Source organism: Lynx rufus, unplaced genomic scaffold (genome assembly GCF_022079265.1).
Source record: "Lynx rufus isolate CCGP_SWC_20201006 ecotype Redwood Valley unplaced genomic scaffold, mLynRuf1.p SCAF_7, whole genome shotgun sequence".
Classification (NCBI taxonomy): domain Eukaryota; kingdom Metazoa; phylum Chordata; class Mammalia; order Carnivora; family Felidae; genus Lynx; species Lynx rufus.
Window position 1 is genome coordinate 20234591 of NW_025814889.1, and position 25747 is coordinate 20260337.

Sequence of the window (25747 nt, forward strand, 5' to 3'; positions counted from 1 at the left end):
TGACTTTGGACAGCTCTTACAAACTGCTCTCTCTGGAAACTTCATTTCTGTTTACCGAATAATGTTCATGCATCTCTCATGTCTCTCTCTCTCTCTCTCACTGGAACTCCTTTTAATTGGGTTTGGACCTCTTGGACTGATTCCCTGTAGTTCTTATCTTTTCTATAATAGTTTAACATTTTTTAAGTTCTTCTTCACAGTAGATTTTCTTGATAACTTTCAACCATTCTACTTCATTTATTTGGATACTTATTTTTGTCCTGATTTTTTTCCCCCACAACATCCTTTCCTTTTTCCTGTTTTATGAATTCAATACTTTCTTGACCCTCCAGATGCTAGAAGGCTAGTATAATTAATTCTAGAAGGTTGGTATAACCCTACCTAAAGATATCCAATTAACAAAACAAAACATTTACATATATGCAAGAATCTTAAATTATTAACTAATCAAATCCAGGTGTTTATTAAAGAAGAGTATTATATGACCAAGTAAAGTCTATCTTGGAAATACAAAGATCCTCATTAGGTCATATGAGAAGAATTGTATGATCATGTCAATTTATGTCAAAAAAGTATTGTTAGAATTTCGTATCTACTCCCGAGCACAATTGTAATGAATTAGAATTAGAAAAACTGAATAAAATTTCCTCAGCGTAATAATATATCTCTTATATCTATGACTAATATTAAAATTAATGGCCAAACATTAGGTTTTTTTACTATAATGTTGAACAAGAAGTCTGCACTAATCACTATTACTGTAATATATTTCTCTGGAATAGCTACGTAATACAGTCAAATAAGAAGTAAGATAAAGAAAATGCCGAAGTACATGCAGATGATAGGACTGTCTATCCTAAAATTCTAACACATTAACACAAACTCTATTTGAAATAAGACCAATATGTAAGGAGGCAATATACAAAAATCAGTGCTGTAGCACTTTTCACTTATTTGGCAGGCAATGATAAAAAACAAATAATAACATCCGGGGCACCTGGGTGGCTCAGTTGTTTAAGCTTCCGCCTTAATTTCCGCTCAAGTCAAAGTCTTGCATTCCTATGTTGGAGCCTAGTGTTGGGCTCTGCACTGGCAGTGTGGAGCCTGCTTGGGATTCTCTCCCTCCCTCTCTCTAAGAATAAATAAACTTAAAAAAAAAAAAATAACATTCAGTGTTGGTAAGATTACGAGGAAGTGACCTCTCTCATATACTACCATTGGCATTGTGTATTGTTATAACCTCTCTGGAGCCCAATTTTAAAGCCATCAAAAGTCCTAAAAACATCCATATATATTTTTTTTTAAGTTTACTTATTTAGAGAGAGAGAGAGTGTGTGTGTGTGAGTGGGGGAGGGGCAGAGAGAGAGAGAGAGAGAGAGAGAGAGAGAGAATCCCAAGCAGGCTCCATGCTGTCACTGCAGAGCCTGACACAGGACTCAAACTCATGAACCATGAGATCATGATGTGAGCCAAAATCAAGAGTCAGATGCTTAACCAACTGAGCCACCAGGTGCCCCAAAACATCCATAGCCTTGAACCAAGCAGCTCTACTTCTAGGAATACAAGCTACAAAAACACAAGTGGAAAGTAGAATGAAGAAAAAAAAAAAAGACAATCCCGTAAAACAGCAAAAAAGGAAGCAATTTAAACAACAATCGGTATGATACTACTTAATTATATCAAAACAACAAAGTATTCTGTGTTTAGAAAAATGAAGTGTCATGAAAGGTAGCTCATGTTTCATAGCGAAGTGAAAAGGACAGGATACTGATTAATAGTGTTAAAATTATATATACTCATGCCTAGAGGAAGACTAAAGTCTAGAATTATATATGACAAATGTTTATAGAAATAATTTTTATTATGGCTGATGAGATAAATTTTTTTTGAGTGTATATTTATTTTTTAAAGTTTATTTGAGAGTGCGTGAGCACGAGTGGGGGAGGGGCAGAGAGAGTGAGAATCCCAAGCAGGCTCCACACTGTCAGCTCAGAGCCCCACGTGGGGCTCGATCCCACCATCTTGGCGTCCCTACCTAAGTGTACTTTTAAAAGTTTATTTTTTATATGAACATAGAGTTTTACCAAAAAAGGTCTAATGGTAAAAGTCTCTAGACATATTTAAAGTGCTCTTCAGGGGCGTCCGGGTGGCTCATTGGTTAAGCATCCGACTATTGATTTTGGCTCAGGTCATGATCCCAGGGTCATGAAATCAGGCTCTGCACTCAGCATGGAGCCTGCCTGGGATTCTCTCTCTCCCTCTGCCCCTCTCCCCTGCCCGTGTGCTCTCTAAAATAAAAATAAAGTATTTTTCATGCACACAGCAATAAACAACATTAAGTGGTGACAGGAACATATGAGATGAAGAACCAAACTATCTAGTGTTGCCTCAACTCTCTAGTAGTTGTGTCACCTTGAACAAAGGTCTCAGCAGCAGTTTACACAACTGTAAAATGGAGATGAATAATGGCTGCCTGTCTCTCTCTCCCCATGCTGTCGTGAAGGTCAAGTAAAATAAGGAGTGTTTAAATGTTTTAAAAATATAAAAGAGCATAAAGATGAATGAGGGAATAACCAATATTATCAGTTAAGACAGTTAAAAATGTTGGTTTGATCTCTTAACTGATTTTTACAATGTTATGCTCATGCAGTGAATGTATAGTTTAGCCATCCTGTTCTGTGTGTGACGTTACTCAATGTTGAGACAGAAATGGTGACGTGGAATGCACATTTACACACCTTTGGCCCAGAAGCCATATTATAGAAAAAGTCTAACCAGGTCAGTAGACAGATTAAGCAATTAATTATGTAATTTTGTCTGATGGGACCCCAAAAGGTCCTATTACTGTCTTCTCTTTCCTTTAAACAGGCAATCAAGTTGCCTGAAACTCTTATTCCAATCATTCATATACTTGGGATAAGAACCTGAAGGCTCCTATTAAAATACGTGTGTGTGTTTGGTAACACATTATCGTCTATTAATATTAGTTTGAAAATTGGTTATTAAGTTAGCTAGTGACTCATGTAGCAGAAGAAAGGGATAAAGGCCCTATTCCTTTCTAAGATTCAAATGCCTTTAAAGGTCTTGAGGTTGGGAAGGTGAGGGAGGAGAGGGACCAGAGGATGAGGTCAGGCCCAAACCAAGAGAAGTGTGCTAGGGCAGGAAGCTTGGTTCAGAGGGCAGGGTCGGGCCTGGTTAGTACTTGGATGGAAGAGGGCAGGGAAGCAGTCCTTGTGATCTTTACAACTCATGTAGGTCTAGCCTAACTCTAAAAGTAATGGCAGTAATATACTTGCCAAAATAATTACTATATATATTAAATACGTAATTACTATGTAGTATATATTTAATTCACTGATAAACTGTAAAGTTTATTTTCTATTGAATAAAATTCCACTTACATATTTTTAGAACAACTGCCATTACATACAAATCCCAAGAGTATCCCCTCTCTAGCTGTAGCTATATAAAACACACTTGGGAATTTTATGATTTTTCCCTCTTTTTTTTCATGTGCACATGGGGATGCTTATCTAACTACACACCTCTTACCTCTCACTGTGGCACTAAGCTAATTACAAAAGTCTGTCTAAATCTATTCACCTGTTTTTTGTTTGGCTGCCTACCTGGGCCTTTTCCAAGCAGGCAGAAAATCTCCAATCAGTCTGTTATCACAACCAGAATGCAAGAGATTAGTGGCCACAGAGAGAAGCAGAATCAGTTTACATCCTTTCAGGCAAGAGAATGATATTACTTCACAAGCAAGAAATCTGAGGCTCCCTGACCTTAATTTAGAAAGCCTGCAGTTAATAATCACATTAAGGTTGGTTTTACGTGCCAGTTTTTGTTTTCTTTGTTGTTTTTACAATTTGAGTATCCTTTGTCATTATCAAAATTATCTGCTGAAAGGCATACATTCATGTTTAAAATACTTAATCTGTAATAAAGGAAGTCTTATACTTTTGATATAGCTGAGTTAAAATACACTTTGCATTAATTTTTTACAAAGGCAATCACATTGCTTGTGTTTATCCAGAGTAGAATTTAGCAACTTGTTGACTGTGACAATTAATACACTGAAAACTCCTTTTTAAATTGAAGAATCAAATGGGTTGTTCATTGTAATCTGTCAATCCCAATAAAGAATATATAGAACCCACCAAGAGTACACTCTTGCCCCTCCCTGAAAAAAGGTCAATTGTCTCTTGAAGGAAAGAGAACTAAACCCGAAGCTACAAAGTCAGCAAAACAAAAAAACAAAAACGGGTCAAGGAACAGATGTGCAGACCAGGGAGAGTTGGCACAGGTGACTAGGTCACTAAGAAGAGGTTCTGATGACAGCAAATTGAACTTGGGGTTGTCCCCATAATTAAATACTTAATGAAAACAAATCTAATTAACGCCATAAGCCAAAAAGAACTATAAGTGATCTTCTCAAGTATGGTCAACTTTCACTTGACATTGTACTGAAGGAACTGTATTAGTTCAACCTACTTTAGCTGCTTCAATGTAATTCACTGTGTGTTCACTAAAATGAGTTATCTGAGTCTTCTGACACCTGCTCTCTTTTAGAGAGAGATTTGTGTGTGTTGAAGGGGGGCGGTTATGATGTGAAATGTGTAGTCCAGCTATGAAAATGACACAGAATGAAAATACTCACAGAATGAAAAAAAGTACATGCTGTACTAGAAGAAAAGTTCGTTACAAGGGCATTTTTTGGTGCCAAAAAAGCTTGGGTTTACTAAAATATTTATTTTCAAGGTACTTTTGGTATTATGCAAATAGAATACTTGGAGGGAAAAAAAATTCCCAAAAGTTATGTTTGCTACTTCTATGGTAAAAGGAAAAATATCTATTGCAGACATGGATTCAGTCTCCCCTGGGTAAGTCTAGAAGAAAAACAATGGAAACATATGGGATGAATTTACAAAAGTTTGGAAAGATGTCTTTGCCTATACTAAGACTGCACTAAGACTACTAGGTTATGTATAGATTTTCTAGATTTCTGATACTAACTAGCCATTCTCAAGGCTGTGTTGGTTACATCATGTCTGTTCTTAGCATTTAAACTTTCATCTCTCTTTTTAAAAACACAGATACAAATTTAGCCAGATTTTAATGACAACAACTTAAAATATCGCTCTATTCAACTGCCTTTCTTGGGCATTTTTAACTATGAGGTCTCCCAGAAATCTTATTTAAAGGCAGTGCTGCCTTCAAAGGAGACACTAAATTAATGAAACATTCTTTCCCATTAAAACTAAAAGTTTAGGGCCCTTTTAAACCAGTTTGTTTTATAACTTTCTAAAAATTATTTCAGTAATTTTTATTAATCATTATATTAACAGTAGTTGTATAATTACAGGGTCATAGTATTTGAAACCCCAATAACTATGGAATATCTTTAATTTGGTCAGATATTTACTGATAAGGCATTATTAATTTATCTTTTACAAGCAACCTAGAAACAAGGTAATAAAATGCATAGCCCACTAACATTCTTAGCAGAAGAAAAGGTATCCTTAAGGTTCTTCTCCAGTTACCTAAGATAATGGGTCTCCTCATGTAACACCAAGAAAAAAAAAATTGTTACAAGATACTAGAGCTATTTTTTCACATGATGAGACTTTGAAACCAAAATAATGCAAAACATCACATAAAAATTCAGTCTTTTAAATGTGATTTTTAAAAGACCTACATGGTAGTAAAAAATTCATATCTATAATTTAAAATTCTCAAAGCAGCTCCTATCCAAAGGGTAATAAATAAATAAATAAATAAAAAGATTGACGGTAATGTTTTGTAAGTTTGTTTATAAATTAAATAGTGGAAGCTCACTATGAAAAATAACTTTCAGCATTTATGTAACAAGCTGGGTTTTTTTTTGGGGGGGGTAGTTGTGTTAATCATTTTGCAGGGTTTTAAAACTGTTCATTATCAAAAGACTCAAAGGTATACTAACAGAATTGAAAAGGGCACTTGAACTTTGCTTTCAGTAACCCCTGAAATATTTTAGGTGTATAGGGTTTATTTAAAGTAAACTTGGTAAATTACTGATTTATATGGTAAAGAATATTTACTATCATTTATGAAAATAAGGCTCATATTGGTAAAAATAAAAATTTTTCTGAATTTCTATTTAGTACATGTCAGGGACTGTGGTAGTTGCTTTTAGAAGATTCTCTGCCCTAAGTTTACTGAATAAAAAGCATCCAAAGTGTTAAATTCAAACCTTCCAGGCAAATACTTAGTCTTTTAAATGTTGGGTATAGGCAGTCATTCACCTATAGATTCATTCACACACATATGCATATTATATATGTTATATATATTATATTATATATTTGTTCATATATATAATTTTGTTGTGGTTAAGCAACTTGTCAAAATGGATAGTAGGTACCATCCTTGAAATAAAAAGGCAAACATAAGAATATTGATGATTAAATTAATGCAAACCACCTGATTAAATACCTATAGCAATCTGTTCTTCAATGTTAGAAAGATCCAGCTGAAATTTAACTTCTCTAATTCTGATCAGTCTGAGAACTATCTTTTCCACAGCTAAAGGGGTCACTTTAAACACAAAAACCAGCATTGTTTTCTGTGGTTAGGTTACTGTAGCTTAAGTCTCTGAACACTAGAATTCCTCACACAGCTGTTAACTGTGGACCAGGGGACTGGCTGACATCTGCTTCTTGCTTATTTCGTTAATGGTTCACTTCCAGGTCCTAAAAGGATTGTAGCCTTTCTCCAAAGAGAATGTCGGATGCATCTATGTCTGTCTTCTACATAGTTGGCTTGTTCTGGTTTGTCACTCTCCATACAATGCAAATCTGAGTGAACTCACATCTGTCACCGATCGACCCAATTCGTGGGCAATCTTTTCCCATCGACCTGGGGTCCCTCCTGGGAACTTAACCATACTTCTCGTCAGCTGGCTGAGGTCCTCTTCTGTCCATTCAGGTGCCTGCAAAACATTATAGAAAAAGATAATTTAGAGAACGTTTGCCAAAACATTTAATAAGCCTGTGAAACAAACCACTGGCAATTTGTTTTCTACAAAAACAGTACTAACACGTGTCCAGTAGTTTAGATAAAGCTTTGAGTTGCATATTTAACATTAGAATGCAAAGCTCCAGCAGCCTTTTAAATTTTCCTATGTATACGAAATAAGAAAGCAGAAATATTGTGAAGTCAGGCTTTTGAAGACACTAAAAAAAGCAGTTTTGCATTAAAGTAGGAACGACTCTCAAAGACTATGAAATGCATTGTATGTCACTGCTGCTCTCACAGATGCCTCACGTAAGGTCACTATAAAAGGTCTTCAAGTTTTAAGAAAAATTATACTTTGAAGAAAACAAAACACCTTATAAGCGAAGATGAAAAGGTGAACAAGCAAATGTGCTGATTTAGAATCAGAACTGAGACAAAGATAGTTTTTGTTCATTCTGTGTAACACTGTTTCATTCTAAAAATCGTGCATTTCCAAAAAGTTTAGCTTCTCAAACGCTAGCGTTTTAATAAGCTTGGAACAGAAATAAACTGAGACATGCCTACAACCAAGACTTAAACCATTTCAAGTCCAAGCAAAGCAACAGTTCATTTCTGAGAAGGTAAATAGCTTCTAAGAGTTGATCTGTTAAAGCGAGTTACAAAGTAACCGAAAGATTATCAAATCTTTTTTCCAAAAGCAAAAATTCTAAGAGCAAGCATATTCTCTGCATTTTATCAGCACTACTACTTGGTCAAACCTAAAGCTGAGCAAAGCAAAAGAACCTACCACTGAGTAACAAAAAACCACGTTACAGTTATTTTACATGAGATTTTAGCACGAAACTACTCCCTCCCAGACGCTGCAGCCACTCTGGTATTAAACAATACTCTAGGAGTCAGCAGAGAAATGGAGGAAGCCCACCTTATTTTCCTTAATTAAAAAGAAAGAAACAAGAAAGAAGGGAACCTTGGAGACAAATACCTTTTCTAATCACCATTTCCGATAATGAACAGCATACATCAGGCCGTTTGCATTACAGAACCGTCAGCACAGAACAACAGTCAGAGGTGAGTGACCCCAGGGACGATCTCCACAGCTACAGCAAAGCTTCTCCCTGACACTAATCCTCGCTGTCATTCTCCCACTGTGCTCTAACCGCACTGACATCCGCCTGCCTCACTGCAAGCTTAACGGGGCCCTTCCTGACTTTTTACTGTCTCCCCCAATCAATGGTTCAAGCGTGCTCTTTTCACCATGTCCAAACGGCAGCTTCACTCGTAATCAAAGCGCACTGCCCCTGTTAAAGGGCTTTCCGAAAGGCTCTCCCATTTGCATTCATTTGCAAAGCAAACTACTTTTATTCACTTTGTTCTGCTATCAAGAATGTTCCCTGAAGCAGATAAATTGGCATAAATACAACCTGCCACTTAAGAGTCAGGAAATAATAGCCAATAGTAGGGAGGATTTTATCAATCATTCTATTTTGTATCCACTAAAAGCTGAAAGCCTCAAACATATTCATCAGTACAATCTGTACGATACAGGCATAAATTCACTTCTATAAAAAGGTAGCCCACATAGGGTATAGTCAGAATTTCTTTGATATTTAATGAATATCAGAAATCTAATGCTCCTTATCAGATAATTTGAAAATTTACACTGAAGCTTTTTTCTTCTTGCTTGTTTTTCCCTTTATTTAGGGGAAAAATTCATACTCAGATATTAGAGGGACATAACTGGATTTTCAAGGAAATACTTTTCTTTCTAAAAAGCCGAAACATTAATAAAGTAATTCTTTAAAATAATTTCAATTTTTAGTAGATTGGCTTTCCAAATATGCTGCATATATGGACAATGGGCATTAAAAATCAATCAGATTTTAATTCTTTGTTAATAAGATGAGTCTAAAAGAACAGTGCCACTTTTTTTTTTCCCTGGGAAGGGAAAATTTTAAGTATTTGGACTGGTATTCTGAAAAATCATCTACTGCTAGGACAGTCTTTCCCTTTAGTTTCCTGGTTATTTCATGGCTGTGATTTTTTTCATTATTAATACAAAAAAACTGGATCGATAATAACTAGGCCCATAATCTGAAATCTTTGAAAGAATCCTTTTAGCAATTCATTATTCTCTCTCCTACAGCTGTAAGGCACTTTGGTGAATGTGTAATTCCTCGGCAATAGTTAGTTGTGTCTTTAGAAGCAACTGAGCCTACTGTGACCCAGCTCCTACAGCAGCCGTGAGGGTGGCCGTGGTGTGAATGTATTCTCCTTGTTCTAATCTGGAGCCAACTGTAGCTGTGAAAGTCAAATGAATGCATACGCATACTGCTTTGCCACTTAAAACCATGTGTGTCCAATATTACTGAGACACTGGGCCAAAAATTCATCTCTACAGTAAAGTAATGGAAGATACCACATGGTGTGGGGACAGCTGTTGTGACTACACCAGCATTCCAATTTTGCATCAGAAAAGCCCCACTCTGGGAATAAATCTCCATACTGAATAAAAAATAAAAAGTAAGTTTTCAAATTATTCGCGATTTTTATGTAATGATCCCCAAATAGATCTCCTAAAGTAAGAGCTCATAGGAAAATTTAAATTGTATTCCCAAATAATATCCCTTTGGGATAGATTTTTGTCGTAAAGCCACATATGTTCAAAGATTTGATGCCTTTGAAAATCCTTACTATTCTTGGGGGATAGGAGTTGGAAGCTAGAGAGGAAAAGCGCACTCCATGTTTTGAGTAACTCATATGCACCTTCCCCCTCACAGCTGTAGACCATCAAATGTTAATTACCAAGTATCGTGCAATTTATTTGGTACTGAAACTTAGGGCCAAATTAAAAGAAATTTATATGGGCTTATTTATTATATTTTCCTATTGTAAGGACAAAAGATCCATTTCTATCTAATAGTAAAACTCACTAATGAATATTTCTATCCACGTGAACTTCTAATGACCGTTATTTACATAACTAGAAAAGTTACAATTTTGGATTCAACAGTTTGTAGTAGATTCAACTCAATTCATAAATTCTCAGAAATTTTACCTAAGAAATAATGTCCTTGTAAATACCATCACCCAGTTAAAATATCAGATATTATCAGATCTCATAATGTATACCTAGTAATATGGATGGCAAATCTAATAATCTACCTTCCAAATCCACATTCTATACTGACTTTGTGTTTCAGAATGTATATTTGACTTTCACCTATACAGTTTTCCTTTCCAACTTAAAAATTGAGCATTTACGTGCTCTTGACTATATATGTGGATAAATTGTATGTAAAGGAAAAAACCCAGGGGTGCCTGGGTGTCTCAGTCAGTTAAGCTTCCGACTTCGGCTCGTGGTTCTTGAGTTCGAGCCTCACATCAGGCTCTGTGCTGACAGCTTGGAGCCTGCTTCGGATTCTGTGTCTCCCTCTCTCTACCCTACCCCGCTTGTACTCTCTCTCTCTCTCAAAAATAAATATTAAAAAAAAAAATTAAAAGCTTATCTCTTCAAATGTTTTTTCACTCTTAGGAAGTGAATACTCTTCTTTAAAGAAAAGCTTGTAACTCATCCCAAACTGTTGTTCTAAGGCTGTGACCCTTTACCAGTAATCGCTTCATGTCGTGCCCAGAAAGGTCTCTTCATCTATGATTTAGCTACCTTCCCAGAAAGAGGTCTCCTCTGGACCAGCAATCCTAAAGTGTGATCCATGTGCTGGTGCCAGCCTGCAACCAGTTTGTCACCAATCCATGACCAAGTAAGTCCAGAAACTTCGGGTACGGATTAGAAACAGCAAATTAACGCTGCTGCAACAACCAAGTATGTGAGCAGTAAACTCTTCTTTTAAATAATATAAGCAGTGAGATGTTGTCAGACTACCATGATGGGTCACATGAAGTGTGGGCACAATAGGACTACAGATGGGTCAGCAACAGATGGAAAGAAAAATATTCTACACCTGGTTCTTTACTACAGATAGTTTGAGAAACTTTGCTCAAGACCATGCATACAGTTCAAATTTCTTTTTACCTCCTTTTGGGGGAAGCAACAGTAAATAAATCCCTCTTGAGAAACGGACACAAGGATGTTTAATCCTTTAAAAACTATTTTATGCCACTAAGTGTTGTGGTGATTTGACACACAGTGAACGATGACAGTCTGGGATTACTCTGGGATAGGAAACGGCAAATTGCAAAGGGCTTGCGGCAGGAGCATGTCCAGGATGCTTGAGGAATAGTGAGATGAGCAGGGAAGCTGGGGCAAAGCAAGCAAAGGGGGCAGGGAGAGGAGAGGAGGCCAGAGAGGTAAGAAGATAAAATCATATAAGGACTGAGAGGCCACTGCAAGGACTCTAGCTCATTTACTCTGCATGATACATAAAGCTACTGGAGGGATAGTTTTAAACTGAGGTATAATTACAGACATTATATTGGTTTCAGGTGTACAACACAATGATTTGATGGGTTGGAACTGCATGGGTCCCCTTATACACGGATTTTTTTTTTTTTTAATACAGTACAGTCCTATAACTGTATTTTCTTTTCCTTATGATTTTAATAACATTTGTTCTCTAGTTAGTTAAGTTTTTGGGGAGTCAAGCTATAAGTGGGTTTTCAACTGGGCACAAGGTGGGGGTGAGTGGGTTGGCACCCCAATCCCCATGTTCAGGAGTCAACTGTATTAAGAAATGATCACGGTAAGTCTAGTAACGTTTGTCACCATATACAGTTACAGTATTTTGTTTTCTTGTGATGAGAACTTTAAAGATGCACTCTTAGTAACTTTCAAATATGCAATACAGTATTAATTATAGTTGTCATGCTATGAATTACATCCCAGGGCTTATTTCTTTCTTTATATGAAAAAGATTTTTTTAAGATTACTTCTTTATCTTTGCGGGGAGGAGGGGCAGAGAGAGAGGGAGAGAGAATTCCAAGCAGGCTCCTTGCTGTCAGCGCAGACCTGACACAGGGCTCAAACCCACGAACCAGGAGATCATGACATGAGCCAAAACCAAGAGTTAGATGCTTAACTAAGTCCCCCAGGACTTATTTTATAACTGGAAGTTTGTACCTTTTGCTCTTCTTCAGCCATTTCACCTACTCCCTACCCTCCCCCTCTGGCAACAACCAATCTGTTCTCTGTATCTATGAGCTTCGTTTTGTTCTGTTTTAGCTTCCAATATAAATGCGATCATATGCTACTTGCCTTACTCTGATTTATTTCACTTAGCATAATGCCCTCAAGGTCTGTCCATGTCATAAATGGCAAGACTTCCTTTTTTTAGTGACTAAATAATATTTTCTTGTGTGTGTCTATGTGTGTATCATATTTTCTTTATCCATTCATCTGTCAATGGACACTTGTGTTGTTTCCGTGTCTTGGCTATTGTAAATAATGCTGCAGTAAATGTGGAGGTGCATATCTTTTTGAGTTAGCATTTTCATTTTCCTTCAGATAAATAACCCAGAAGTGGAATTGCTGGATCATAAAGTGGTTCGAGTTTTAATTTCTTGAGGCATCTCCATTCTGTTTTCCATCGTGGCTGCGCCAATTTACCTTCCCGCCAACAGCGCCCACAAAGGTTCCCTTTCCTTCACATCCTTGCCAACATGTGTTACTTCTTTGTCTTTTTGATACTACTCATTCTAACAAGTGTGAGGTGATATCTCATTGTGGTTTTGATTTGCATTTTCCTGATGATGAGTGATGTTGAGCATCTTTTCATTTACCTGTTGGCCATCTATAGGTCTCCCTGGAAAAATGTCTATTTAGATCCTCTGTCCATTTTTTAATCATTGTTTTTCTGCTATTGAGTTGTATTGAGTTCTTTAATGTTTTGGATCAGATATCGAATTGCAAATATTTTCTCCCATTCAGTGGATTAGTTTGATGTAGTCCTACTTGTTTATTTTTGTTTTTGTTGCCTTTACTTTTAGTGTCAGCTCAGTTTGGCCTGCTCTTGAATGAATGAATGAATGAATGGTGCCTCATGGTAGATTACCTCAAGCTAAATGCTGTGGGCCTCATTAAGGTCCCCATAGCCAATATTATTGCAGTTACTGACTTCATCCAATTAGCAATTGGTAAATATTTTGCTATTATAGATTTAGTGAATATGTTTTGTTCAGTGACTATTTCAACAGCCTCTTGACTGCAGTTTATCTCACCTCCAAAGTATGGTACACTTCTACCCAACTACCATGGGGTACCTCATCAGCCTTGTCCTCACAGTCTTTAAGGACAAGATCTTAACTACTTCCTGATTCTTTCAGGAAGACAAGTATGACATTACACTGATGACTTCTTCCCATGAGGAGATTCATTTGACATATTCATTCAAGACAGACAAAGGAGCTCACCAAAATGAAATGGGCCATTGCCTCGTACAAAATGTAATGTCTTGCCACCTTGGTTAAAGTCTTGAAAATTAATTGGTGTACTGAGAGGGATGCTCCACCCATAATGCTGTCCAGAAACAGCTACGGATTCTCTCAGCACCCACAACTTCTTTTAGGCCTTTCTGTGTTCTGGAAGAAACACGTTTCTCCTTTACATATTTTACTTAAATACTTTTATGCTGTTTGCTGCAAACTGGCTCTTCTTGAGTAGGGGTCCCCTTTAGGAAAGGGCTCTAGAACCCATCCAAAATGCAAAATGACAGACACTCCTACTCCTGTTAGTGCCCCCCAGAGACTCCTTCATCGTAGAGAGGTTTTGGCAACTTTCTCTCAGCATCAGAATACCATTTAATACATGTAATAACCTTAAAATGGTAAAACCACAAATATTTGAATTTTGCTAAAATTAAACTTTTGGTCTTTAAAAGAATTTTTTTAACGTTTTTATTTTTAAGACACAGAGACAGCATGAGCGGGGAAGGGACACAGAATCCAAAGCAGGCTCCAGGCTCTGAGCTGTCAGCACAGGGCCCAATGCTGTCAAACCCATGGACAGCAAGATCATGACCTGAGCCAAAGTCGGACGCTCAACTGAACGAGCCATCCAGTCGCCCCTAAACTGTTGGTCTTTCAAAGAAACTATTTAAAAAATGAAATGGAATGCCACAAAGTAGGAGCAAATATTCCATAACACATATCAGAAAAAAGATTTGTATCACAATTTATCCATTCTCCTACTGATGGACATTTATTTGGGTAGCTGCTAGCTCTTGGTTATCACATATCATTATTATTAAAGTTTATTTATTTTGAGAGAGACAGGGCGCATGCACACACACATGCATGCACAAGTGGGGGAGGGGCAGAGAGGGAGACAGAATCCTGAACCGGCTATGCACGGTCACTGCAGAGCCTGATGCAGGGCTCAAACTCACGAACTGTGAGATCATGACCTGAGCTGAAGTTGGGCACTTAACCAACTGAGCCACTTAGGCACCCCTATCATGTATTATGAATACAGCTGCTTGGACATTTATTTATAATTGTCATAGTGGTCATATGTTTTAATTCTTCTTAGATAAATACCTAGTGGTGGAATTGCTGAGTCATAGGGAAAGTATACATTTTATAAGAAACTACGTAAGTATTTTTCCGAACAAGTTGTATTGTTTTACATTCTAACCTGCAGTGTATGAAGGGTCCCTCCAGGTACTCACCCACACTTGATATTGCCAGTTGTTTTAGTTTTGACCAGTCTGGTAGGAATGAAACGTGTTTTATTTTGGTAATAATTTCCAAGATTACAAATGATCTTGAGTATCTTTACATGTATTTACTGACCAACTGAATATCTATTTTTATGAAGTGTGTATTCATGTCTTTTGCTTATACGTTAATTGGGTGAAGAGTTCGTTATATTTTGTGGACACAAGATCTTTGTCAGAAATGTTTTATGAATATTTTCTCCCATTCTGTAACTTATATTGTCACTTAAAATCCTTTAACTTTTAGTTTGAAATAATTTTATTTATTTATTTATTTATTTATTTATTTATTTATTTATTTAACGTTTATTCATTTTTGAGAGACAGAGAGAGACAGAGCATGAGCGGGGAAAGGGCAGAGAGAGGAAGACAGAATCTGAAACAGGCTCCAGGCTCCAAGCTGTCAGCACAGAGCCTGACGCAGGGCTCGAACTCACAAACTACGAGATCCTGACCTGAGGTGAACTCGGACGCTCAACCGACTGAACCACCCAGGCGCCCCGAGTTTGAAATAATTTCAGACTTCTAGAAAAGTTGTAAAAACAGTATGGAGTTCCCATATGTTCTTAATACAGCTAACTATGATGTTAATATACTTTTATTGAAGTATAATCGACATATAACGTTACATTAGTTTCAGGTCTATAATACAATCATTCAATATATTGCAAATTGTTTACTACAATACGTTTAGTTAAATCAGTCACCACACAGTTACAATTTTTTCTTTTGATAAAAACTTTTAAGATCTATTTTCTTAGCAACTTTCAAATGTGCAATACCATATTAACAATAGTCACCATGTCGTATATTACATCTCTATAATTATTTAATGTTTATTTACTTTTGAGAGAGAGTGAGGCAGAGCACGAGTGGGGGAGGGGCAGAGAGGGAGACACAGAATCCGAAGCAGGCCACAGGCTCTGAGCTGTCAGCATAGAGCCTGATGTGGGGCTTGAAACTCACGAGCCATGAGCTCATGACCTGAGCCAAAAGTGGACATTTAACCGACTGAGCCACCCAGGCCCCCCTATAACTAATTTATTTTAAACTGGAAGCTTATACCTTTTGACTCCCTTTACCCACTGTGTGTATCCTCTACCTCTGGCAACCACCAGTTGGTTCTCTGTATCTATGGGCCTTGTCTTAGAGCTTACCATCTGTGTTTTATGTTCAAGTCCTTAATCCATTTTGAATTAATTTTTGTGTATGGTGTGAGATAGTGGTCCAGATTCATTCTTTTGCATGTGGCTGTCCTGTTTTCCCACCATCATTTACTGAAGAGACTTGCCTTTCTTCATTGGATGTTCTTGGCTCCTTTACCATCAATGAATTAACCATATACGTGTTGGTTTATTTCTGGGCTTCCTATTTTGTTCCATTCCTCTATGCGTCTGTTCTCATGCCAATGCCATACTGTTCTGATTACTGCAATTTTGTAATATAGTTTGAAACCAGGCAGTGTGAGGCCTACAGCTTTCTTTCTCAAGACTGCTTTGGCTATTTAGTGTCTTTTGTGGTTCCATACACATTTTAGGATTGTTTGTTCTATTTCTATAAAAAATGCCATTGGAATTTTAATAAGGTTGCATTGACTTTATAGATTGCTTTGCATAGTATGGACATTTAAAAAATACTAATTCTTCCAATCTATTAGCATGGTATATCTTTCTATTTGTGTCTTCTTCAGTTTCTTTGATCAATGTTAATATAATAGCATACAGGTCTTTCACCTTCGTGGTTAAATTTATTCCTCGATATTTTATTCCTTTTGTGTGACTGATTTTTGTATTCTGAAACTTTACAAAATTTGTTGATTTGTTCTTAATAGTTGTTTGGTGGAGTCTTTAGGGTTTCTAAAACATATAATACCATGTCATCTACGCATAGTGACAGTTTTACTTCTTCCTTTCCAAATTGGATGCCTTTTATTTCTTTTTCTTGTCTAACTGCTGTCACAAGCACTTCCACCATTATGTTGAATAAGAATGGCAAAAGTGGGCATCCTAATCTTGTTCCTGATCTTAGAGGGAAAGTTTTCACTGTTGAGCATGTTAGCTGTTACTGTTGAGTACGATGTTAGTTGAGTGTGATATCAGCTGTGGGCTTGTCATATATGACCTTTATTATGCTGAGGTATGTTCCCTCTATACCCATTTCATTGAGAGTTTTTATCATGAATGGATGCTGAATTTTGTCAAAAGTTTTTTCTGCATCTATTGTGATAGCTCTAATCTTATTTTTTGAATGTAGTATATCACATTGATTTGATTTGCAGATGTTGAATTGTCCTTGCATCCCTGGAATAAATCATACTTGATCATGGTGTATAACACTTTTGATAAATTGTTGAATTTGGTTTGCTAATATTTTGTTGAGGATTTTTATATGTTTATTTATTTTGAGAGAGACAGAGATAATGTGATTGGGTGAGGGGCAGAGAGAAGATCCCAAGCCAGGCTTGAACTCACGAAACTGTGATATCGTGACCTTAGCCAAAACCATGAGTCAGATGCTTAACCGACTGAGCTACCCAGGCTCAATCCTCCCCTGTTGAGGATTTTCTACATTTATGTTCATGAAGGATATTGATACTGGCTTGTAATTTTTACTTGTGTTGTCCTTGTCTGGTTTTGGTTTCAGGGTACTGTTTTATTTTTTTGAAGAGTCTAAGTAGGATTGGTATTAATTCCTCTTTGAATTTTTGATAGAATTCACCAGTGGAGCCACTGGGTCCTAGACTTCTGTTTGTTGGCAGATTTTTGATTAACGACTCAATGTCCTTACTAGTAACCAATCTGTTCAGATTTTCTATTTCTTTTATTATTAAAAAAATTTTTTTTAATGTTTCATTCATTTTTGGGGGCACAGAAAGAGACTGTGAATGGGGGAGGGGCAGAGAGAGAGGGAGCCACAGAATCCAAAGCAGGCTCTGAGCTATCAGCACAGAGCCCAATGCGGGGCTCGAACCCACAAACTGTGAGATCATGACCTGAGCCCAAAGTCTGCCACTTAACCTACTGAGCTACCCATGAGCCCCTCTATTTCTCTTTTTTAAAGTAAGCTCTAAGCCCAACATTGGGCTTATACTCACGGTCCCAAGATCAACAGTCATATGCTGTACCAACTGAGCCAGCAGGCATCACTCAGATTTTCTATTTCTTCATGATTCAGTCTTGGTCAGTCGTATGTTTCTAGGAATTTATCCATTTCTTTTAGGTTGTCCAATCTGCTGGTGTATAACTGTTCATACTCTCTTATGATCCTTTGTACTTCTGTGGTATAAGATATAATGTCTCCTGTTTCGTTTCTGATTTTGTGTCCTTTTTTCTTGGGGAGTCTAGGTAAAGGTTTGCTAATTTTGTTTATCTTTCAAAGAGCCAGGTCCTAGTTTCATTGATCTTTTCTATCATCTTTTTAGTCTCTATTTCATTTACTTCCATTCTGATTTTTATTTCCTTCTGAATACTAACTCAGCTTTGTTTTTTTTTTTTTCTCATTCTTTGAGATATAAAGTTAGGTTGCTTAACATTTTTCTTGCTTCTTAATACAGGCATTTTTTGCTATGAAGTTCCCTTTTAAAACTGCTTTTGCTGCATCCCATAACTTTTGGTATGTTGTATTTCCATTTTTATTTGTTTCAAGATACTTCATTTCTCTTCTGATTTCTTTTTGACCCACTGCTTGTTCAGCAGCATGCTGTTTAATCTCCACATACTTGTGAATTTTCTAGTACACTTCTTTTATTTGATTTCTAGGATACTTTGGAAATGACTAGTGTGACTTACAAGGGTAAGTTATAATATAATGGGAATCCTCCAATTTTAAAAGATAGCATGTAATTTGTTCTTGACTATCTGAACTGACCAATGGTACTACCTACCATGGTGGTAGAAGGCAATCAGGTCAACCTCAACTCCAGGGTTGTTATGGGTGACCAAACTGCCACAGATGTTTCCTGTGGGTAAAGGTGGAAACCGTACAATTGGTAATGCATCTTGTGATACGTGAGGGTGGTGGAACTGGCATAAAAATGCTGGGATTCTGGCTACTGCTACTGCTCTCTGACCCAAGAGTCATGTCTTCCATCAGTATCCTTGACACTGTGGCTAACTTGTTAGTCTATAAATAGGGTGAAATTTTACACCCTTTACAGCTGTTGACAGTCTATGCCTTTTCATTTTCTTAAAAAGCAGGAGTTTTTAATTTTCATGAAGTACAACTTATTAACATTTTTCTTTTATGGTAAGTGATTTGAGTGTACTATCTAGGAAATCTGTGCCTGTTAGGATGAGATAGGTTCATTGTCTATTTCACATGGATATTCAGTTGTTTCACTATCATTTGCTGAAGACTATTCTTTACCCATCTGAACTGCCTTGATATCATTGTCAAAAAGCAATCGATTGCATTTAATTCAGGACCCTCTGTTACACTGATCTACTTGTCTATTGTGTTATTGTGTGCCATATAATTTCCATTATATAGATAAATTTAAGATGTAGCATATCACAATGTGTTTTTTTGCATTAAACCTGTTTTAAATTACAAAGAAATGTTCAATCTATTTAAATTTTATCCCTGCATGTAAAATAATGCCTGATCATGTATGCAAAGGACATAAATCATGACATCTAGTGTTTGTTGTATCCCCTCCCCCCTCGCCATTTTCTTTATGACAATGCTGCTGCGCATGTATCCCTTTGAATTAGTATTTTTGTATTCTTTGGGTAAATACCTACTAGTGCAACTGTTGGATCATAGGGTAGTTCTATTTTTAACTTTTTGAGGAATCTCCATACTGTTTCCCAGAGTGGCTGTACCAGTTTGTATTCCTACCAACAATGTAAGAGGGTTCCCTTTTCTCCACAACCTCGCCAACACTTGTTTCTTGTGTTGCTGATTTTAGCTATTCTGACAGGTGTGAGGTGACATCTCACTGTACTTTTGATTTGTATTTCCCTGTGTGATGAGTGATGTTGAGCATCTTTTCATCATGTGTCTGTTGGCCATCTGGATGTCTTCTTTGGAAAAGTATCATTTATGTCTTCTCATTTCTTAACTGGATTATTTGTTTCTTGGGTGTTGAGTTTGAGAAGTTCTTTATAGATTTTGGATATTAACCCTTTATCAGATATTTGCAAACATCTTCTTACTTTTTAGTTTTGTTGATTGTTTCCTTTGCTGTGCAGAAGCTTTTTATTTTGGTGAAGGCCCAATAGTTTATTTTTGCTTTTGTTTCCCTTGCCTGAGGAGACCTATTTAGTAAGAAGTTGCTATAGTCAATGTCAAAGAGGTTACTGCCTGTGTTCTCTTTTAGGATTTTAACGGTTTTAGGTCTTACAGTTTGGTCTTTAATCCATTTTGAATTTCTTTTTGTGTATGGTGTAAGAAAGTGGTTTAGTTTCATTCTTTTGCATATTGCTGTTCAGTTTTTCTGATACCATTTGTTGAAGAGACTATCTTTTCCCCATTGGATATTCTTTCCTACATTGTTGAAGATTAATTGACCATATAATTGAGGTTCACTTCTGGGCTCTCTATTCTGTTCTACTTATCTATGTGTCTATTTTGTGTGGAAACAGACCAAGTGTCCATCAACTGATGAATGGATAAGGAAGATGTGGTATATAGATATAATGGAATATTATTCAGCCATAAAAAAGAATAAAATCTTGCCATTTGCATTGACATGGATAGAGCTAGAGAGTATTATGCTTCGTGAAATAAGTCAGGTACAGAAAGACAAATACCATCTGATTTCACTCATGTGGAATTTAAGAAACAAAATAAATGAGCAAAGAGAAAAAAACAAGAGAAAGGCAAACCAAGAAATGGCCTCTTATTTTATTTTATTTTTTTTTAACATTTTATTTATTTTTGGGACAGAGAGAGACAGAGCATGAACGGGGGAGGGGCAGAGAGAGAGGGAGACACAGAATCGGAAACAGGCTCCAGGCTCTGAGCCATCAGCCCAGAGCCCGATGCGGGGCTCGAACTCACGGACCGCGAGATCGTGACCTGGCTGAAGTCGGACACTTAACCGACTGCGCCACCCAGGCGCCCCAGGAAATGGCCTCTTATAGAGAACTGATGGTTACCAGAGGTGAGAGGGCTGGGGGGGTTGGTTAAGTAGGTGATGGGGATTAAAGAGTACACTTGTGATGAGCACCAGGTGTTGTATGGAAGTATTAGATTATACTGCACACTTGAAACTAATATTACACTGTATGCTAACTAAATGGAATTTGAATAAAACTTTAAAAAAAAGTTCCTGATAAAAGGAAAAAAAAAAGTATTCTGGACAAAATAGAAAAGATTAAGATCCACCTTTTACCAAATCATTTACATATACATACAAAGACACGTATACATATTATATATGTATATATATATAATGTATGTATAATATATGTATAATATATATGTATATATAATATATATACATATATAATATATGTATAATATATAATGTATGTATATGTATGTACACATATGTACATATGTATACACATATGTACACATACATAATGTATATGTATGTACATATATGTATGCACATGTATGTACATATATGTATACAGTACATATAATATATAATATGTATACAGTACATATAATATATAATATGTATACATTATATATAATATATATGTATACATTATATATAATATATATTATATATTATATATAATAAATATATATATAAAAACATGTATTTACTATATTAGTCAGAAAGGAAGACTCTGAAAATGAGCACTGGTAAATTTATACTAGATAATTTATATGCAGTCATTAGTTTCTGTTTTTTATATGATGAAAGGTACAAAAATGCCTTATAAAGGATTACAGTACTGCTCACTGCCTGAAACTTTGCTGTTTTTAGAACAATGCAGAATAGTAAAGTGTAGAAAGTCAGTTACATGCATCACTATTACACTACTTAGGATAAAGTAAAATCATATTTCAAGACTAACATCATGTTAGTAGAAAAATTTTAGAACATGACAATGGCTTTAAGACCTCTTGAAAAAGCAGTTAAAACTACTTTTTTAGTTTTGGTGGAAATGAATTAGTCTATCAGCTTGTCAGTCATGCTTTGAAATTCAAGTTCTAAAACTAACATAATTTAAGATTAGAGAGATTAGATACAAGGTACATGGGAAGTAGCCTTTAAAAGTTATTTAGTTTGATTCCCTAAATAAGGATAAGGCCACACTTAATAAAAAATAAATGTATAAAAAAACATTATTATAACATTATAAGGTCTAAATAGCATACTATAAATTCACCTAAAGTATCAAATTCAATGTTTCTTAAGTATATTAAGAGTTATGCAACCATTACTACAATCAATGTTAAAACATTTTCATTATCCCCAAGAGAAATCTTTTACCTAGTGTCCCCCCCTTTGCCCCAATCTCCTTAGCCCTAGGCAGCCACTAATCTACATTCTCCCCCCCAAAATTCCCTAGTCTGGGTATTTCATGTATACAGTATGTGGTCTTTTATGACTGGCTCCCTTTACTTGGCATGTTTTCAAGATTTGTGTTGTAGCATGTAACAGTACGTCAATTCCTTTTCGTTGCCAAATAATACACCAGTGTATGGATATACCAAATTTTGTTTATCCAGTCATTGTCTGATGGACATTTGGATTATTTCTACTTCTTAACTATTATGAATAATACTGCTACAGACATTTCATGTATAAGCCTTTGTGTAGACATATGTTCATTCCCTTGATTAGATGCCTAAGAAGGGGACTACTGAGTCATATGGTAACTCCATGTTTAACTTTTTGAGGAACTACCAGACTGCTTTCCAAAGTAGCCGTGCCATGTTACATTCACAAGAGTTCCAAATTCTCCATGTTTTTGCCAGTATTTCTCTTATCTTTTTTATTATGACCATCCTACTGGAAGTAAAGTGATATCTCATTGCTTTGCACTTCCCTAATGTGAAATACATGTTCCAGATATGCCCCTGATAAGGGCCTGGTATCCAGCATACATAAAGAACTCACACTCAACAATAAAACAGGCCAGCAACTGTTAATTAAGCAAGTAGGTAAAATGTTAATTAAGCACGTAGGCAAAATATCCATAAACATTTTTCCAAAGAAGACATACAAATGGCCAATAAGCATATGAAAAGATACTCAGTATCATTAGCTATCAGAGAAATGTAAATCAAAACCACAATGAACCTGAATCTTGTGTCCAATACAGGGTAACTAATATTTTGACAAATAAGACTCAAGAATTCAGGGATTAGATCATACAAGGCTTCCACGGCCTTCTGAGACAGTGCCAGGCACATAGTAAGCATCTATCAGTGCTTCACATGTACTAAATCATTTAATCCTCAACAATCTAAGAGCATATCACAGAGTATTGAGATATTATAGAACTTGCCTAAGAGCTCACAAATGGGATCCACTACTAAAAAATCCACCAATGGTCCCCATTTCCTATAGGAAAAAGAATCCAAGTTCCTATGCATGACATCTGAAGGCTTGGCATCTGGTTCTTGCCTACCTCTCTAGTTTTCCTCTTAATCTCTGCCTCAAACCTTATGTCTCAGATATCCAAAATCACTGGCTGAACATTCAGGCTGTTACTTATCGCTATGCCTTTTTGAATACATTCCTTCTGCCCAGAATGCAGTATTGTCTACCTAACTCCTCCTCCATTAAGAGTAAGTTTTCTCAGAGAGGCCTCTCAGGCCCACCCAGTCTGTCCTCACTGGAAAACTTCTCCAGCATTCCTGATTCTCAGGCCTTCAGACTTGGACTGGAATCTATACCATCACTCTCTGACTCTTAGGCCTTCAAACAGACCTCTCTGGGTATCCAGCTTGCAGACGGCAGATCATGAGACTTCTGAGCCTCCAAAATCACATGTAGGCTCTGGATTTAAAATCAGTGTACATATGGGGTGCCTGGGTGGCGCAGTCGGTTAAGTGTCCGACTTCAGCCAGGTCACGATCTCGCAGTCCGTGAGTTCGAGCCCCGCGTCGGGCTCTGGGCTGATGGCTCGGAGCCTGGAGCCTGTTTCCGATTCTGTGTCTCCCTCTCTCTCTGCCCCTCCCCCGTTCATGCTCTGTCTCTCTCTGTCCCAAAAATAAATAAACGTTGAAAAAAAAAAATTTTAAAAATCAGTGTACATAAAACCGAACAAAATTTTACTGGCTTTGGAGCTCAGGAAGACGGCAGAATGGAAGAAACCTGAGCTCACCTCCTCCCACATACTCATCAAAGCTGCAACTCAGTGTAGTGGAACTCACTCTGAAAATGACCTGAAGACTAGTAGAACAGCTCTCCCATAGCTAAAGAGACAAAGGAAAAGCCACATTGTGAAGGGCAGGAGGGGCAGAGAGTTGGTCAGGAACCAACCCCCCAGTAAGGTGACCCATAAGTGGGAGAGAGAGCACAGGCACAGGGGTCCTCCCTGAGGACTGAGAGGATCAGGCCCCACACTGGGCATCCTCTGCCTTGGGAATCTGTACTCTGAAGACAAGCCGCCATAATATCTGGCTTTGAAAATCAGCAGGATTTAACTTGGGGAGAGCCAGAGGGGGATAGGAAACTCAGACTCTGCTGTTAAGGGCTACCATAGTTCTTCTTCTCAGGCAACAGTCTGAAAAGCTCCTGGGTTATACATGAGGTAAATTTATTGACTAATTTCGGTAGGAACTCTTAGGGAACGGAAGTGCTGGCGGGCACAATTTTTCTTGCTCTCCTTTAGCCCAGCTGGCCTGACGTTGACTGGAGCCAGTTCTGACACACTTCGTCTATACCATGATAGCACTGCTTGTCCTTCCCTCGTATTCCCCTGTGGACATGTCCCATTTAACCTGCTCGCCCCTGCAGGTGCCCTTCCAAAGCGGCTCCTGCCCTGAGGAGTGGTGGGCAGCTCAGCCCACCAACATGCCCACAACAATTGCAACCGGGGCCGTCAGACAGGGGGTCTGGGTGCTGAGCCCACCTACCGGTGCGCACGCAGTAGCCACGGCTGGTCCTCACGAGCAGCTGAGCTGGGGGCTAGCGCCACCCACCAGTGCGCCCAAAGTAGTTGCAGCCCAGTCTCAACAAGAAGCCACGTGCAGCCCACACAGGGGACACCTCTGGAGTGCCTGGTTTTGATAACCAGGGGAAGTGTGCTCCTGGGCCCCACAGGACGCCTTCAATACAAGGCCACCGCCTGCAAGACTGGGAGCTATACCTGGTCTAATACATAGAAACAAACACTCAGAATCAGACAAAATGAGGTGACAGAGAAATAGATGTCAAATGAAAGAACAAGATAAACTCTGAGAAAAAGAATTAAATGAAACAGAGATAAGCAAATCTACCAAAGAGTTCAAACTAATGGTCATAAAGATGCTCACTGGACATAACAGAAGAGTGGAAGAACTCAGGAAGAACTTCAACAAACAGACAGAAAATATAAAAAAAGAACCAAAACGAGCTAAAGAATACAGTAACTGAAATACAATATATACTAGAGGCAATCAACAGCAGATTAAAGGATGCATAAGAACAGATCAGCAATTTGGAAGATGGGGTAGTGGAAACCAAGTTGAACAGCAAAATGAAAAAAAGAATTACAAAAAATTACAGGCTAACAGACCTCTGGCACAACATCATGCATGATAATATTTGAATTACAGGAGCCCCAGAAGAAGAGAGAGAGAGAGAAAGAGGCAGGAAACTTATTTGAAAAAAATAGCAACTAAAAACTTCCCTACCCTGGGGAAGGAAACAGATATTCAGGTCCAGGAACCCCAAACAAGATGAACTGAAGGAGGTCCACATCAAGACACATAAAAATTAAAATGTCAAAAATTAAAGAGAGAATCTTAAAAGCAGCAAGAGAAAAAGAACTAATTAAATACAAGGGAAATCCCACAGGGCTATAACTTGAGTTTTCAGCAGAAACTCGACAGGTCGAAGTGGTAAAAGGTAAAACCCTACAACTAAGAAGACTCTGACAAGGTTATTATTCAGATTTAAGGGGAGATAAGGTTTCCCAAACAAAAATTAAAGAAGTTCACCACAACTAACCATATAAGAAATGTTA

General features: G+C 37.3%; 1 protein-coding gene across 2 annotated transcripts in view; it reads right to left on the minus strand.

Annotated features, from left to right (window-relative positions):
- DNAJC1 (DnaJ heat shock protein family (Hsp40) member C1) overlaps window positions 1-25747 on the minus strand; it is a 219546-nt gene that overhangs the window by 23538 nt on the left and 170261 nt on the right. For both annotated transcript variants that reach the window (XM_047065329.1, XM_047065330.1), the window contains exon 9: window positions 6851-6970. In XM_047065329.1, the coding sequence (XP_046921285.1) occupies window positions 6851-6970 (120 nt within the window). The remainder of the gene's footprint in view (window positions 1-6850; window positions 6971-25747) is intronic.